Here is a 16,848-nt window from a genome sequence, read left to right as displayed (position 1 = left end):
CATAGCAAGTGACCCCACTCCTATCTCGAGGCCTATCTTCACTCTTGCAAAGGATATTTCCATGATGGCCTTCATTCAACACAATATGGTTTTGTTCCTCGTCGCAGGCACATCACTGATAATATTGCAAATGCCTATGTTTGGCATCGAATATGCCAAATACACAAAGCAAGATGCCCTCTTGTTGCAAGTTGACAGTGCCAAGGCTTTTAACACAATCCAATGGGATTTTATTGCGCAGACCATGCAAGCCCTGGATTTTGGTCAAATAATTGCAGCATATTATCTATTGCCTCTATAGTGACAGCAAAGCTTCTTGCATATTGTCGGGAGATATCTCTGCATCTCGGACCCTCCATTGTTTAGTCCGCTAGGGTTGTCCTCTTAGTGCCATTTTGTATGCTATAGCCATGCATCCCATGCTTCAATATATGGATCATTTAGTGGTGACTAACATGTTACATGGTTGGAAGATTCCTGGAAGTCGCCCTATGGTTGCTCAGGCTTATGCAGATGATTCCTTTTTTGTGCCACAGAATACTCAGAGAAACCTTTCCTCACTCATGCAAGCCCTCTCTTTGTATGGGCTGGTTGTTGGCCATCATGTGAATTTTCAGAAATCTCACTTATTGCCTTTGCATTCTAAAGACTGGCATAGTCTTTTATGGTCAGGGGAAATTTTCCCGCCACTCAACTGGTATGCCATCTTGGTTATCCTTTGGGTTAGATGATTACTCGTCATCAACAGACTAATTGGGTCCTTGCCAAATTAAATAAAAGGCTTGAATATTGGAAGTTAGCCACTTGGCCTTTGCATGTTCGGCTCCGAATTGCTCAATCCATTTTGGTGGCCTACATTCAATTCTATTTGCCTTTAATCTTTTTTAGCAAAGGAGATCTTTCCTCCTTTATGTTTATTATCATGGACATCTTCTGGCGTTCCAAACATGGCAGGAAAATCTTGCGCTTGCTTCCAATACAACAGTTATGTTCGCCAAAAATGCATGGGCGACTGAATATTCTTAATATTCATTTGCATATTCTTGCTCATAAGAGGCCAATGATGCTACGATTTTTACATGGTGATCACCCTATGCGCTTTTGCTTTTACAAGTCACCACCTCTGCTTTGGTTACTGGTGGCCTACTCAGTGGGACTTTCTTTTAGATCATATTGAAGGCAAGGTCAAAGGTTGCCCTATTGCTTCTCAAATGTTTTCATATTGGAAGCATATTCTTTCACATTTGGCTTGGCATGGCCGTGACTCGTTGCAGGGCAACTCTGAGAGAGTTGAGAGCATCCACTGGTCACGAGTTTCCCCCCCCTATTGACCTTGCAGGAGCCCCGACATTCATGTTTTCTTAATTCGAAAGGGATCTATTATGTGGTTGATGTCATACACGATGATGGCACTCTCCTTTCCTTTCCTTTGGCTGCTGGAAAGTATGGTTTAGAGATGCATTATCACCCTATATGGCAAGCTATTACTCGTATGCTCCTACCTTTTCAGCCAATACCCCCTCTAGAGCTTCAGGACAAGGTTCAAAATTGGTTCACACTTGTCCATTCGTCCTTTGAAGCTGTCCAATATTACAGTTTCCTCTTTATATAAAGTTTTGTTACCTCCACCACTATCGGCTACAACTCAGGTAAATCAAATTTGGTGTTTGGATCGTCTAGCCAAATGGTGGCGGAAAGATTGAGGCAGATCTGGCATTTCAAGATCCCTCTTTGACAACAAGTCTTTTTATGGAGAACTCTATTGGGGGTTCTCCCGTCTAGATAGCTTTTAGCACACCGACGTATTGCTCCAACTATTTGTTGTCATTGTTTGGCTCTGAGGGAGTTTGTGTCTCATATTTTTTGGCACTGCCCTGACACCCGTGATTGCTTGGCCCTTCTGCGGCAACGATTTGCAATTGAGATTTCCTCATGCTACCTTTTGCAAATCTTTCTGGCTTTTTGAGATTTCTCCTCGCCGACCGGAGTTTTGATTTGTTGTTTTCATGGTTTGCTACTGGGCACTCTGGACTCTCTGGAAAGTTAGAAACTAAGAAACCACAGAGTCTTTGGTGATCATACTTTTTCTACTCTTCTTTTATTCAAACGATCTTTGCAGCAATCTCTCTTTGATTGCCTACAAACTCGTTACATAGACTACAATGTATACTTGTCATGTACGGAAATTTTCAGCCGATGTACTTTGAGCTCCCCTTTTAGGGGAAGCTATTTTGTAATATAAAGCATCAACATTTTCACCCAAAAAAAAAGTGTGTGTGTGTGTGTGTGTGTGTGTGTGTGATAATCGTGTTTGCCATGCATTGATATCACGGTTGTATCTTTGTATAAAATTTTTCTACCTCCACCTTGGGTTCCTCTTCGTGCCAATAGCATCTGATTTGTGACACACTCCTCTTGGTCGTGGCACCTAGGGTTGCAGTATATTTGGGCTTCCAAACTTCCGCTTCCACAAAAAAAGTTCTTGTGCCGTGTTTACTTGGAGTTCTCCCATTTGGACTGCTTTTGGCTCGTCATCATATTGCTCCTGCCACTTGTCGAAAATGTTTGTCATCACGGCAATCTATGGCACATCTCTTTTGGCAATGTCCAAAATCTTATGATGTCTTGCTCATGCTACGGCAACAGCTTCAGGCTTGTTTTCCTGGTGCTTGCTTTGACAAGCGATTCTAGCTGTTCAGTTTTCATCCAATAAGGTAGGGATATTATCTATTTTTTTATTGGGTTCACTATGGACTCTATGGAAGGTCAGTAACCATCGAGTCTTGGGTGATCCCCCACTGGCTGGATATTAGTTCTTCCTGGCATCCTTAAGGCAATAATTATATTATTGTTCTACATGTGCGGGATCTAGATTATCTTGCCTTCTTGTCATATAATGATACCTTTTAATACTTGTAACTGCCTGTCCCTTTTCTTGGGAGTGTTCTTTGTAATAAGATGACGACTGGATTTCACCCAAAAAAAAAGTGTTGAACAGGCCCAGTCGGTGGAAAGCCCCGGATGGTAGACCCTGCCTATGTTGCAGGCTTTGCAGCGAGATTCCGGAGAGAGCAGCGGCTGGAAACAATAGGCATATATTGCCCATGAACTCAAGGAGAACCCCTTGCCCAGTCTGCTCTTATGGGGACATCATCATGGCATCTAGTGACTTGCATTGTTATAAAGTATGTGCTTTGTGGTGTTGATAAGAATGCATACAAACCATTGGAAGAAATGGCAAAAGATTTTTCTAAAAAAATCCATCTATTGTTAATCAGAGACACTTCATGGAATGCATCCTTATTCAATCATGACACAGCAAATCCTAGCATGGCAACGTGGGAATGCAGAGATAGAGCTCTATATTCAGTGATCTTTGTCACTTGCACAGGATTAATTCTTGAGGAACCTTTACACCATGGCTAGCTGGCAGGGGCACAGATCAAGATCTCATTGATAACCTTGCACATAAAATCATTGAATTTTCCTACCAATTTGACATGAGAAGTAGATAAGACATTGCAATCAGAATTCCCATCACAATTTGAAGCATCACAGCTTATTCATTGGCCTTGATTATACTTCAACTTCCCTTCAATTTCTTGTCTTTGCAAACTCCAGCTCACGAGGCCTTTTGTAATATTTCAGTCGCAGGGAGGAACAGACAACACTGACAGAAGAAGCAGCCATTGCAGCTCCAGCGACCCATGGTGGAAGCCGAAAACCTGTGAATGGAAATAGCACTCCAGCAGCAATAGGAATTCCGAGAACGTTATAACCAAAAGCCCACAGATAGTTAAGTCGGATACGAGAAAATGTCCTCCTTGACAAGTCTATTGCTGTAACAACATCCTCCAAATTGTTCCTCATCAAAACTATATCAGCTGCTTCAATAGCTATATCTGTACCCGCACCGATTGCCATACCAACATCAGCTGCTACAAGAGCAGGTGAATCATTAATACCATCTCCCACCATAGCTATCGTCTTTCCTGTTGACTGCAAAACCAGTAAAAGTACAGAAATGTTCACCTTTTTGGTTAAACCTGACTTCAGTGGTAAATCTTTCTGCATGCCCATTTCTCTCCCCTAGATAAACAAACCCCTGTCAACCACTCCCTGTCTGTGGGTTGAGTTTTCCCTAAACATGCTTCTAACGACCAGAATCTCCGACATCTCAAATCTCACCCAGTAAGGCATTTTCCTCTTCATGCATTTATCTATAGCATTGATTTATTCTTTGTTTCAAAGATCCTTTCACTTTGTCATACCACATATACCCTTGGATAATCATAGAGGAGGGTAACACAAGTGTGAAGGAATACATCCATGAGTGGTGCTCCGCCATGCTCGATATGCGCATAGTACATGAGGAATGCAGTCACCCACGAGACCCAAGAAAATCTACTGTTGAGTAAAATGCTGATGCCACACGAGAGAAAGTGTGAAGAAAAAGAAAAGATAAAAAGAAAAAAAAGAGAAAAAATAGAAAAAAAGGAGTAAGGTGACTAAGGAAAGAGAGGGGGGTGGGGTGTGTATGGTGAGAAAGAGAAAACAATAAAATTAATTAAGGAGGGGCGGTGTGAATAAAAAGAGGGAGGGGCATAGGGTGGAAAAAAGGAAAGGAAATAAAATGAGAAAGGTGAGAGATGGGGGGTGTAATGGGTGAGGGGATGAAAATGAAAATAGAGGGGGATGGGGATTAAAAATAAAAAGAGCGGTAAGGATTTTTAAATTTTACGTATGGGGGTGGATTGGGGGTATCATGTGGAGGAGGTGAGGGGATAAAAGCACGTGGTGTGTGATGGAGGGGGTGAGCTATCAGGTGGGGATAACGGGTATAGGGTGGACATGAGGGATGAGGTGGAAGATAAGAATTAGGTTAGGGATATGAGGTGGATGGGGGCTTGTGAGGTGGCAAATGGTGAGGTGGCCTAATAGAGGTAGGGTTAGGGTAGAGGGGGGGATTTTTAGAATAGGTTGGCCACTTGAAATGCCACCACTATCTCCCTTTCATGCTTGTCTCTCAATGACCATTAACATTCACAGATGGACATTTGAATGTGACTCCCTCCAAAAATTAGTTAAAGGTGCACAAGCCCCCATCCAAAGGTACTAAAATTTTGAGTTATGATTTCATAAAGCCTTGTTGAGAATGGTGTGTGTAAATTGCACCATAAGGGTTATGGGACAAACCCTAATCCTAACCCTAAGGGGTCCATGTATATATTCCTATTTTCCTTGGAATATAGTAAGTGTACAGTTAGTATCTTGTGTACACTCCTCTCTCTCCCTCTCTCATTTCCGTTAGCATGGTATCAGAGCCAATGGTGCTCACAAGCCCTTGCATGTTGTCAAGGCAATAAGCCCTCCGTTGAGGCATTCGATCTTTAGAGGTTGAGAGAGAGATTTTCGTCCATTTGAGAGAGAGTTGAAGATTGAGAGAGTTGTTTAGATTTCCGTCCATTTGGAGGGTTTCCTTCAAGAAATTTTTCCGTTAGCAATAGTCTTTCTTGCTTCAAGCTTTGAGATATTTATTGCTGTTGATTTCTGTGTGTGATGAGATAGATATAGGTCTTGTTCCTTAGAGAGGGTTTGAGAGAAGTTCTCTGGAAGGTTTATTCTGAGGTTCATTTCGAGTGAATGAGAGAGATCCATTCTCTTTGATTAAGAGAAAAAAAGAGAGTTTTGAGAGACTCTACAGGCCCGACTTCATCCTTCATCCTTCAAAGCTTCTTCATCTCATCGCAAAGGCAGCCCCAGGTTAGCTACAAGGAAGCTCCTACAACGACTTTGATGGCGGCTCCCTAGCTCTCAACAACGGCCTATCAAACCTCCACAAAGCACAACGACCTATCAAACAACAGCCTATCAAACCTCCACAAAGCACAACGACCTCAAGCAGCTCCGAAGCTACAGCTCTTCAAAGGCCTTTCCTTGGAGGTGCAGCATACTTCTCCATGATCAACTACCCCTGACTAGCACGCAACATAGCGCTCCTCCCAGTAAGACCTTCCAGCAAGCAGCTCGTGATGCGTCCAACCACCAAACGACTGCTCGATGGCGCCTCTTAGCTGTCTCCTACACACGGTTCCACAGCTACAGCAAAGGCGGCTCATGCAACGACATGGCCAAGCTCTAGTCAACTGGCTCCAAGAGGGCAACTCATCTACAACAGCAACCCGCGACTTATGCGGCTCCTAGCCCCAGCTCTCCACAACCGTCTTCTCCAAGGCCGCCGACCTCAAATCCATGAGCCACCACAATGTCGACTGCTGCTACAAACTCGTCTCCATCAACGCAGCCCGACCTGAAATGGCCAAGGCTCCATGGCCATCTCACAACACCAATCGAGCGGCTACTCACGTCTCCTCCTTTAACAGAGGACATATTCACTCTTGTTGAGTCACTTGGCAATTTCGATTCCTGATTCAGGATAGTTGCACCTTTGCACGTACATGCCACATTGTAAAGTCACTAGTTGACTATTTTGGCATTCGGTTTTTGCACCACTTCTACACACCTTGTAAAGCCTCTCGCTATCACACTTGGTTGCTATTTGTATACAAGTTTTGATTTTTTGTGCACCATGGAGAAATCACATGATGATGTCATATTTCTTGATCAGAGTAGCAAGCTTGATGATAATAACTATGGCAATTGGAAGTTTAAAATGTAGAACATTTTTCAGCTGAAGAACTTGTGGAACATAGTCACAAAAGATGAAAAGAGACCCGAGCCGGCTTCGGCAACTCCTCTTACGGCAGATTAGTAACTCGAGCTCACAAAGAAAAGAAAGAGTAGGATACCATTGTTGAGAGATCACGCTCAACATCATGCATAGCACTAACACTTATAGAGTGCTATAAAGGAAAGGGTTAGATGCCCTAACCCTAACCCTAACCCTAGCCCTAAATGGGTTTGTATATATTCTACATTTTCAACTAAATCTAGTGTATAGTTAGTCATTTGTGGTGTGCTCTCTAGCTTTGTCCTCTCTCCTCATCTCCACTCTTCTCCTCTCCCCTCTTCATATGTTGTCATGATACCAGAGCTCCCTTGCCTTCCGCTGAGGCATTGTGATCCGTACGAGAAAGTGTGAGAGATTGGGGGATTGAGAGTTCTTGAGCGATCTTGTGTTCTTTCACTTCCGTTGAGTGATAGAATTTCCGTCCATTTGAAAAGTTTTCGTCCATTGTCATCACTTCGATAAGAGAAACTAGAGTATTCCATTCATTGTGAGAGATTCTCGTGAGAGTCCACTTCCGGTGAGAGACCTTCCATTCATTTTGGACGAAGAGATCTCCGTTCATCCATTGGTTCATTTTCTGTTAGTGAGAGTTTTCTGAGATTTTTTGTGACTTAGATCTGTTTTTCTGAGCAAGATATTGAGAGAGACCCTTCACAAAGTTGTCTTGCCTAAAGCTCAAGAGGCAGTCACCCTCGACTCTCCAACCAGCCGCTCCAAGTCGGCTAACAGCACCATATGAAGGCAGAAAATCGAGCTCCAAAGAGCTCTTAGCTTTATTACCAGCCGCCATCAACAAGCTCATACGAGCTTTCCTCAACTGGCAATGCTCCATAACAGCAGCACAAGCGAGCTCCCAACCTCCACCTTCCAAAGGCGCCTCCTGCTATATCCAAGACTCCTAGCTGACGGGCGAACGACTAAAGCAGCAAGCGCGCGACTCACGGGCAAGCAACAAGTGTCTCCTAAGCAAGCATACAGCTCCTTCACAACAACGGGTTTGCAGGCGGACTCTACAACAACAGCCAGCCTTCAAGCTCAACGCCTAGCGACATAGTCTTCAAGCACCGTGCTACAGCCAACAGCACTCGCTCTCCAACGACCTCCACGGCTAAAACAAGACGCCCAAAGGCGACGTCTAGCCGCCCAAACGACGGGTCGCCTCCATCGCTTCGCTGCCATAGCCTAGAGTAGAACCTTCTGTCATAGCTGTGGACCTCCAATAGCACAAAAAAACACTCAAGCTTCAACTCACGCAAGACGACGGGAAGATTTTCGTCGATGGGATTTCATTGATTTTGTCAGTACCTTAGCACCACAGATTTTGTGACACGTGGCGGATACCCTGGTCACCTTATCCTCAGGGTCACCACAACCACACTTGGTCACCAGCGTGCCAAGTGGCACCCTTATCTCCAAGTGCCACGTCATTTGCGACGTGGCAGCCGCCTACCACGTCAGTAGTCCAATCAGCTTCCCAGAGACCTTTGTAATCAGCCGCTTGGCTTCAAATGAATGTTAAATAAATACCGCAAGGGGCGCCAACGTTTGGGGCTAATCAGTGTCCTTGTTTTTGAGTAGGAGCGCTCTAGCTCCCCTGTGATTTGTTAGCACTACCCTTGAAAGGGGCACGTTATAGAACCGATTAAGTTTCTCCTTTGAATTCGGGTGTATTGACAAGTGTTTTCACCCTATGTCGTCCTAGCTCGTTGTTGACTTGATTCAAGAGTGTCTCTATACGCCACAGCTCTGTCTAGAAATCGTCGTCTCTTACTACTGTAGCCGTCAGCTCACATGTTTAGCTGATAACACGATTGCAATGGAAGTAAAGAAATGATAGTAGTTTGATCTCACCAACTTGGCTATTGAGGTGACAATGAGCGCAATGCTCATAGTTTCCCTATGAAAATGATGCCTTGAGTTTATCTTGCAATCGGAGAAGCCTTTTCTTTTGTCTGGAAAGGTCGACCTGTGTGCCAAATGCTGTCTTTAGTAAAGATTGACGTCTAGGAGTCACCACCATGAAATCGAAAAGGCAAGTTTGGTGAAAGGACCTTGAGCCTCTTATTTTCGGCTTTGAGTATGAAGTCCTTTTGAAGTAAATGTCCAGTGGCAACGCATGCAACAACCACCTCCGATTGCCTTCGACTAAGATCTTCAAGCCAGCTACCAACACAAATAGTATTAGTGTTTGTAGCTATCCACCATGAGGAGGTTGGCATGACAAAACTTGGGTTTTCCGAGAGACAACAATTGATGATCGAAAAGATATTGCGCGTTACAAAGAAAGATAACGACCGCTTTCTTCTGAAGCTAACAGATAGGATTGACAAGTACGTGAACTTCTCACGCTTCGATTTGGGATCAACATTTCTTTTCTCTTTTCTTTTAATAGAGTCTTCCTGCTCAATGGTCCCAATACCGTGTTTTTGGCTCAGTGGCATATGCTTTGGTTCCAAATGCACATCGGACAAAGCTTGATGACAAAAGTGTCAAATGCATTTTCGTGGGGTATAGCACTCAAAGCAGGGGATTTAGGCTTTATAATCCTGCTACCAGGTAGGTAATAATCAGCAGAGATGTTCTCTTTGCTGAGAATGAGTGCATGCAGCCCGCTAGTGCAAACTTGCCACCATACGATGACCCCTCTTTGGACGTCATCCAGTTTGAGGATGATGAGACGGAGTCTCCTGATGCTTCCCCTTCTACTTCTCATAGTTTAGATGGCTTGCCACATGTTGAGGATGGCTCTCCCTCAAATGTTTCAAATTTGCAGCCAATTAATGAGAATAGACAGCCTCATGTTTGGAGGCATTATCAACGTCGTGAGGCCACTAAAGATATTGATGCAGCCCCGAGTGGTACAGCAGAGAAATCTATTCCACATTGGGCAAGGTTGACCATTCAAGATGCTAAGGATCAGCCTACTTTGGGGAAAACCAGGGCCAACACTCATAAAAATCAGAAAAAGGTCAATTTTGCTTTGATGACCTCAATGATGGAAGCTGAAAATGAGCCTCAGAGCTTCAAGGATGCTCAGCATAATCCGGCATGGCAGAAAGCTATGGAAGCTGAGATTAAATCCATTGAGAAGAATGCCACATGGGACTTGGTTGATGCACCCATTGGAAAAAATGTGGTTAGCACGAAATGGATTTATAAGGTGAAATACCATTCAGATGGCACAGTTGAGAAATACAAAGCCCGTTTGGTTGCCAAGGGGTATGCACAAGAGAAGGGGATAGATTATGAGGAGACATTTGCTCCAGTGGCCAAGATGACCACCATTCGTTCCACCATCTCTCTTGCTGCGTTTCATGGTTGATCAGTGTACCAGATGGATGTCAAGACCGCTTTCCTCAAAGGAGATCTTAAAGAGGAGATCTATGTACATCAGCCCCAAGGTTTTGAGGTGAAGGGACAAGAGCATAAGGTATGCAAGCTTAGGAAGGCTCTATATGGGCTGAAGCAAGCACCTCGTGCGTGGTATCAGAAGATACATCAGTTTTTGCTGTACTAGGGCTTCGTAAACACTCATACAGAGCCAAATCTGTATATTTTGCAGCAAAAATCAGAATTGGTCATGTTGGTACTATATGTGGATGATATCATACTCACTGGCAGTGATTTGCAACAAATTACAGCAGTACAGTCCGCTTTATGTCACAACTTTGACATGACATATTTAGGCCTATTGCACTATTGTCTTGGCATTGAGTTTTGGCAGACCCATGATGGGATTTCTATGTCACAGACAAAGTATTCGAAGGGGTTGTTGCAGAAATTTAAAATGGAGAACTGTAAGCCTATGGCTACTCGATTGGAAAAGGGACTCAAGCTGAGTAAGCATGATACTGCTGAAAAGTTTGATGGCACTTTGTACAGGCAGTTGGTTGGCAGTTTGATATATCTATGCTCCACAGCCTGATATTACCTATGCCATAGGGCTTTTGAGCCAGTTCATGCATTGTCCCACAATCACACATTGGAATGCAACAAAGAGGGTTCTCAGATATGTCCATTTTCAGATATGTCCATGGTACTCTCTCTCTTGGCTTGCATTATGCTTCAGATTGTGATCTAAAGCTGAGTGGTTTCACCAACTCAAATTGGTCAAGGGACATTGACGACAGACGGTCCACTACTGGCTATTGCTTCTCATTGGGTTCAGCCTGTATCTCATGGCTCAGTAAGAAGCAAGAGCGAGTCTCTCTTTCCTCCAGTGAAGCAGAGTACAAAGCTGCAAATTCAGCCACTACGGAGTTAATGTGGTTAAGGAAGCTTTTGCATGACTTGCATCATGCACAGGATGGCGAAGCAAACTCTATCTTCTGTGACAGCCAGAGTTGCATTGCCATAGCCAACAATCCTGTCTTTCATGCTCGCATGAAACACATTGAAAATCATTATCATTATGTGTGGGATTGTATTTCTGATGGCTTCACTGATCTCATCTATTGTCCATCTAAGGACAATGTGGCTCGCATGAAACACATTGAAACATTATCATTATGTACGGGATTGTATTTCTGATGGCTTCACTGATCTCATCTATTGTCCATCTGAGGACAATGTGGCGGATATCTTCACCAAAGCCCTGTCAACAGATCTTTTCTTACGACATCGACATGGCTTGGGGATCAGAGACATTCTCACAATGTCAAGGGGGGTTGTGAAGTGATTCACAATGACATTGTTTTCATGTACTCCCATAGGTTGCATATCCATCTGGATGAATTTGTGCAACCATGGTACTTTAGGTACTGCAGGGTACACCTGAGATGTTTCCAGGGTACTTTCAGCCATATCTTTGAGGAGGGATTTATAAGAGATTACAAAGATATGGTGTTGTAGGCATAAAGTCAACCCTATGGTTGACCAGTAGTACTTGGGTACTATATATACCAAGTACTTGTATTGTTTCATTTGAACATTTCTATTGGAGCTTTCTTGTGTGTGCACTCTTACTCACTTGTGTTCACAACCTGTCTCCACTTTGTTCCTACAGGATCTACTTCGTGAAACATAAGTCTGATGCATTTTAACACTTTCAAAGACTTCAAAGCCTTGGTAGAAAAGCAGACCGGCAAGTACCTAAAGATCCTCCGTTGTGACAATGGAGGTGAATACAAGTCCACAGAGTTCAATGCCTTTTGCAAATAGCATGGCATCACACGTCAGTTCACATGCAGGTATACCCCTCAGCAACATGGTGTTGGTGAACAAAAGAACAGGGTGATCGTAGAGTCATCTAGATGCATGCTCGATGAGAAGAATGTTCCAAGACTGAGGCATGTGACATAGCTGTGTACTTAATGAACAGGAGTCCCACTACTTCATTGCAAGACATAACGCCAGAAGAGGACTAAACTTGATGTCAAATCAATCAAGTGTGTTTTTCTTGGATACTCTGCGAGGCGAAGGTATACTAACTCTATGATCCAGTCAAGGAAAAGTAGATTATATCCAGGGATATTATCATTGATGAGGCTTCATCATACTTTGACGAGGCCTCAACCAGCAGTGCCAGTGATACATCAGATTCTTTGCCTGCAGAATCAGATAGTATGCAGTCCATCGTGACCACTCAGAGTAAAGGCAAAGAAAAGGTTCTTGACATAGTGGATACAGCAACTACCACTGTCATCACCGAGATTCCTAAAAGTTCCACTTCCAATCTCAGAAGATCTGTTCGTGATCGAAAGACACCTGAGAGGTGGACCTACAAGAGCAACTATGCATTCATGGCCAAAGTGATGGAGTTTGATGAGCCAACCTCCTTCAAAGATGCAGTGCAAGTCCCTGAGTGGCAACATGCAATGGATGAAGAGTGCAATGCTCTTCTCAAGAACCAGACTTGGATCTTGACAGACCTTCCTGTAGAGAAGAAGGCCATAGGATGCAAACAGAAAGACTACAGAAGACATCCTTCTTGTAGTGCTTTATGTTGATGACTTGATCATCACCGGCTCCAATGGACATCTCATCTCAGAAACAAAGAGTTAACTCACCTCAGAGTTTGACATGAAAGATATGGAAGAACTCCATGATTTTCTTGGTATAGAAATATGGAGAGATGACACAGGGATCACACTTTTTCAGGGAAAGTACGCTCAAAAGGTACTTAAGCAGTTTCATCTACATGACTGCAAGCCACTCCCTACTCCTATGGAATGCAATATCAAGTTGTCACCACTTGACACTTCTCCAACTTCAGATCCTCTACAGTACAGACAGCTCATTGGCAGCTTGACACGAGGCCAGACATATCATATGCAGTTGTGTGCTCATCCAGTTATGCAGAATCCCAAGAAGACTCACCTCCTTGCAGCAAAGAGAGTACTCAGATACCTTCATGGTACATCGCGGATCATAGACTACATTACGCCATGTCACCTGACTTACACTTCCATGGATACACAGATGTTAATTGGACAGGAAGTGTAAATGACAAAAGATCCACAAATGGATACTGCTTTAGTCTTGGCTCTGCAGCTTTGTCATGGCAAAGCAAGAAGCAACCAACAGTGGCTTTGTCTTCCATTGAAGCAGAGTATAGAGGATCCACCAATGCAACATGTGAAGCAATTTGGTTCAAAAGGCTTCTTTCAGAGATTGAAATACCTTCTAGAGACCCTACAATGCTCTATTCAGATAACAGAGCAGCATTCAATTGGCAAAGAACCCAATGTTTCATGCCAAAACAAAACACATTGAAGTGCATTATCACTTTGTTCGTGAGAAAGTTCTTAGTAAAGAAATCTACTTGATACATTGTCCAACACAAGAACAAGTCGCAGATATCTTCACCAAGCCCCACTTTCCCTTGATAAGTTTGCACACTTTCGACATCAGCTTGGTCTTCGCCAATTGCAACTTAAGAGGGGGAAGTGAAGGTTAAGTTGTACACCTTTGTACATACTTTTTCCGCTGTGCTCTTTTTGCACTCTTGTGCATCTTTTCTTATCTTTATTTCTGTTGCTATTATGCAACATTTTAAAAATCCAAAAATTGTGTTTTGTAAAGCACCCACTTCTTATGCAGTGCAATTTAAGAGGGGGTGTTGAGAATGGTGTGTGTAAATTGCACCATAAGGGTTATGGGACAAACCCTAAGGGATCCATGTATATATTCCTATTTTCCTTGAAATACAATAAGTGTACAGTTACTATCTTGTATGCACTCCTCTCTCTCCCTCTCTCATTTCAGTTAGCAAACCTGTCTCTTGGCATGCCTTGTTGCAAAAGAACACAGAGTAGATACTCCAATTGGGAAAACTATGATTATCATAGTATAATACCTGCAGCTCCTTCACCTTTTCTGCCTTTCCACGAGGTTGAGTTTCTGCAAAAATTGTCTCAATACCGACCTCTCTTCCTATTGCATTTGCTGTACCCCAGTTGTCTCCAGTTACCATAATGCTTTGGATACCCATAGATTTCAAGATAGATATAACAGCAGGAGCTTCAGCCTTCACAGGATCTGAGATGGCGAAAGCTCCAACCATTTCCTTGTCAATAGCTACCAACACACCTGTTCGAGCTAGCCTCTCTGTGTCTTGCAAGAATTCATCAGCTGCTTCCAAGATGCAAATCCCTGATTCAACCATCAGTTGGCGATTGCCCACTAAGACTTGCTTTCCCTGGATTTCAGCAAACACTCCTTGACCTGCAAGTGACCCAAAATTTTGTACTGCTGGTAGCCAGCTCATGTCCGATGTTTCCTGTCTTAGTGACTTTGCATACTCAACAATTGCCTTTGCCAATGGATGTTCACTGTTTGCCTGCAGTTATCAACAATGATGTTATGACATGAAGGCACATTTGCATGCCATTGAATGTTATGAAATTTTCTAGTTGCTTCAATTTACATGCACCTTCATAATACTGATTTTACTGACCTCAACTGCAGCAACCATGTCATAAAAAAGTTGAAGGGCCATGTTCTTGAATAGCTTTGTGCCGACAACAACTGGTTTTCCAACAGTAAGAGTACCTGTTTTGTCAAACACTATGTACTGTACCTGGGGGTTTCAAGGAGCAAACCAGTTAACATGAATCATTGCATCAGTGCTGCAGACACAATACTTAGCATATATGTCAAATGACTAAATTCTATGAAACTACCTTGTGGGCACTTTCCAGTGCATTTCCACCCTTGATCAAGACACCTTGTGAGGCTCCTTTCCCAGTTGCCACCATAACCGCCGTTGGAGTGGCTAAACCCAAAGCACAAGGACACGCAATAACCAACACAGAGATACCAAACTGAAGAGCCAGCTCAAACTCATCCATGGATCGAGGAACCCAAGACTTTGGGTAAGATCCCCTTTTCCCTGCAGCAAACCACCCTAACCATGTGGTAGCAGCAATAATAACCACCTTGAAAACAGAACAAACAAGATATTAAACCTCTCTGTTACAGGAAACAATCACACAAAGCACTGCGATTCTCACTTCACAACACAATATGAAAACATGGAATCCAAAAAAGCAAACTCACAATGGGCACAAAATATCTAGAGATGACATCAGCCAATTTCTGCACCGGCGCCTTTGCCATTTGTGCAGCTTCTACCAGTCGCACAATCTGTGACAATGCTGTTTCTGACCCTACATGTGTGGCCTTGATATGTAAAACACCACTTTGATTCATTGTTCCACCAATTACTCTATCACCTGCTTTCATGGCCACAGGCCGAGCTTCTCCTGTAATCATGCTTTCATTAACATGGCTTTGGCCCCAAACAACTAACCCATCTGTTGGCACCTTTGATCCTGGTAAAACCTTTATAATGTCATTACGCTGAATTAGTTGTGTCCTGATCTCGCATTCAGAGGTGACATTGCCATTCTCATCTACAGTGAGTAAAGTGGCAGTATCCGGAGCAAGTTCCATCAGCTTGGCAATAGCCTCTGATGTTTTACCCTTGGCCAAAACCTCTAGGAGCTTCCCTAGGAGAATGAATGAGATGAGCATGGCACTTGTCTCAAAAAAATCTGTTCCCATGAAGCTTACAGATGTTGCAGCACGCAGATTTATATAAACAGAGTAAAAATAAGCTGCATTAGTGCCAAGAGCCACTAGGACATCCATATTGGCAGAACAATGGCGAAGCGCCTTGTACGCCCCCACATAAAACTGCCTCCCAAAAATAAACTGTACAGGAGTAGAAAAAATCCAGCGTAAAAGTTGTCCAACTGTAAGCATGTTTACAACTTTTTTATCGAGGCCACCTTTGATAACTGGAATGTACATAAAAACCATGGAGAGAAGAAAAACAGGAACAGTAAAGATGCAGCTCCAAAGAAATGATTTTTTGTATCGCGTGATTTCCTCACTTCTATCAGGTCCTCCAAATCCTGGATTTGTATATAGACTTGCTTTGAAATGGTGCAGGGGAGATCCTGTGAGTTCAATAACCTCTATAAAGTACCTTGGACCTGTCTGATCAGGATCATATGATACAATTACCTTCTCACCCAGTACATCCATATCTACTGATTTCACTCCAGGTAATGCTTGAAGTGATATCTCAATCAACTTTATGTGTTCAACAGAGTGGGCACCCTCCACCTTCAGAGTGACCTTATTTCTCTCCTCACCTGCAGTTATAAGCTCAGCCTCAAACCCTGTATCCTCAACACAATCAATGAGCTGCTTGTAGTTAACCAAGTTAGTGTCATAATGTATTTCTGCCTCTTCTGTTGCTAAAGCAATCACGGCTTTCTTGACACCAGGAAGCTTATTCAGATTAGCCTCGATCGAGCTTGAACAGGACGTGCAAGTCATGCCCTTGATACGCAAGCGGCATATCATCTTTGTTTCTTGAGTACAATCTTCTAGTATGATATGTGCTTCAAACCCAGCATCCTCAATCGCTTCACAGATTTTTCCCTCCTGCAAACAAGTGGCATATCAGATTTATTTTATATTCCAACAACAAATAGAGCATGAATGCTCATGGCCATTGCTCTTTGGTTTATTGAGAGCATGATTATGCAGAGAATAATTAGTAGAATCACATCAATGGTTGAAAGAATTGAGAAAATAAGAAGGATTTGGAGGAGGGGGTTGTTGAAGGCAATATATGTGTGTGT

General features: G+C 43.2%; 1 protein-coding gene across 1 annotated transcript in view; it reads right to left on the bottom strand.

Annotated features, from left to right (window-relative positions):
• Window positions 1-3,334: 3,334 nt before the first annotated feature.
• Window positions 3,335-16,848, bottom strand: part of LOC147904264 (putative copper-transporting ATPase HMA5) — a 39,461-nt gene continuing 25,947 nt past the window's right edge. Inside the window, exons 3-7 of the mRNA XM_087393812.1 lie at window positions 15,251-16,648; window positions 14,875-15,129; window positions 14,649-14,771; window positions 14,049-14,531; window positions 3,335-3,999 (exon numbers count right to left, since the gene is read on the bottom strand). Coding sequence (XP_087249938.1) covers window positions 3,595-3,999; window positions 14,049-14,531; window positions 14,649-14,771; window positions 14,875-15,129; window positions 15,251-16,648 — 2,664 coding nt within the window. The 3' untranslated portion in view covers window positions 3,335-3,594. The remainder of the gene's footprint in view (window positions 4,000-14,048; window positions 14,532-14,648; window positions 14,772-14,874; window positions 15,130-15,250; window positions 16,649-16,848) is intronic.

This window comes from Dipteris shenzhenensis, chromosome 2, assembly GCF_047967505.1.
Source record: "Dipteris shenzhenensis isolate YYH24624 ecotype China chromosome 2, Dip_SZ_1.0, whole genome shotgun sequence".
NCBI lineage: Eukaryota > Viridiplantae > Streptophyta > Polypodiopsida > Gleicheniales > Dipteridaceae > Dipteris > Dipteris shenzhenensis.
This window is presented reverse-complemented; position numbering and strand designations above follow the sequence as displayed.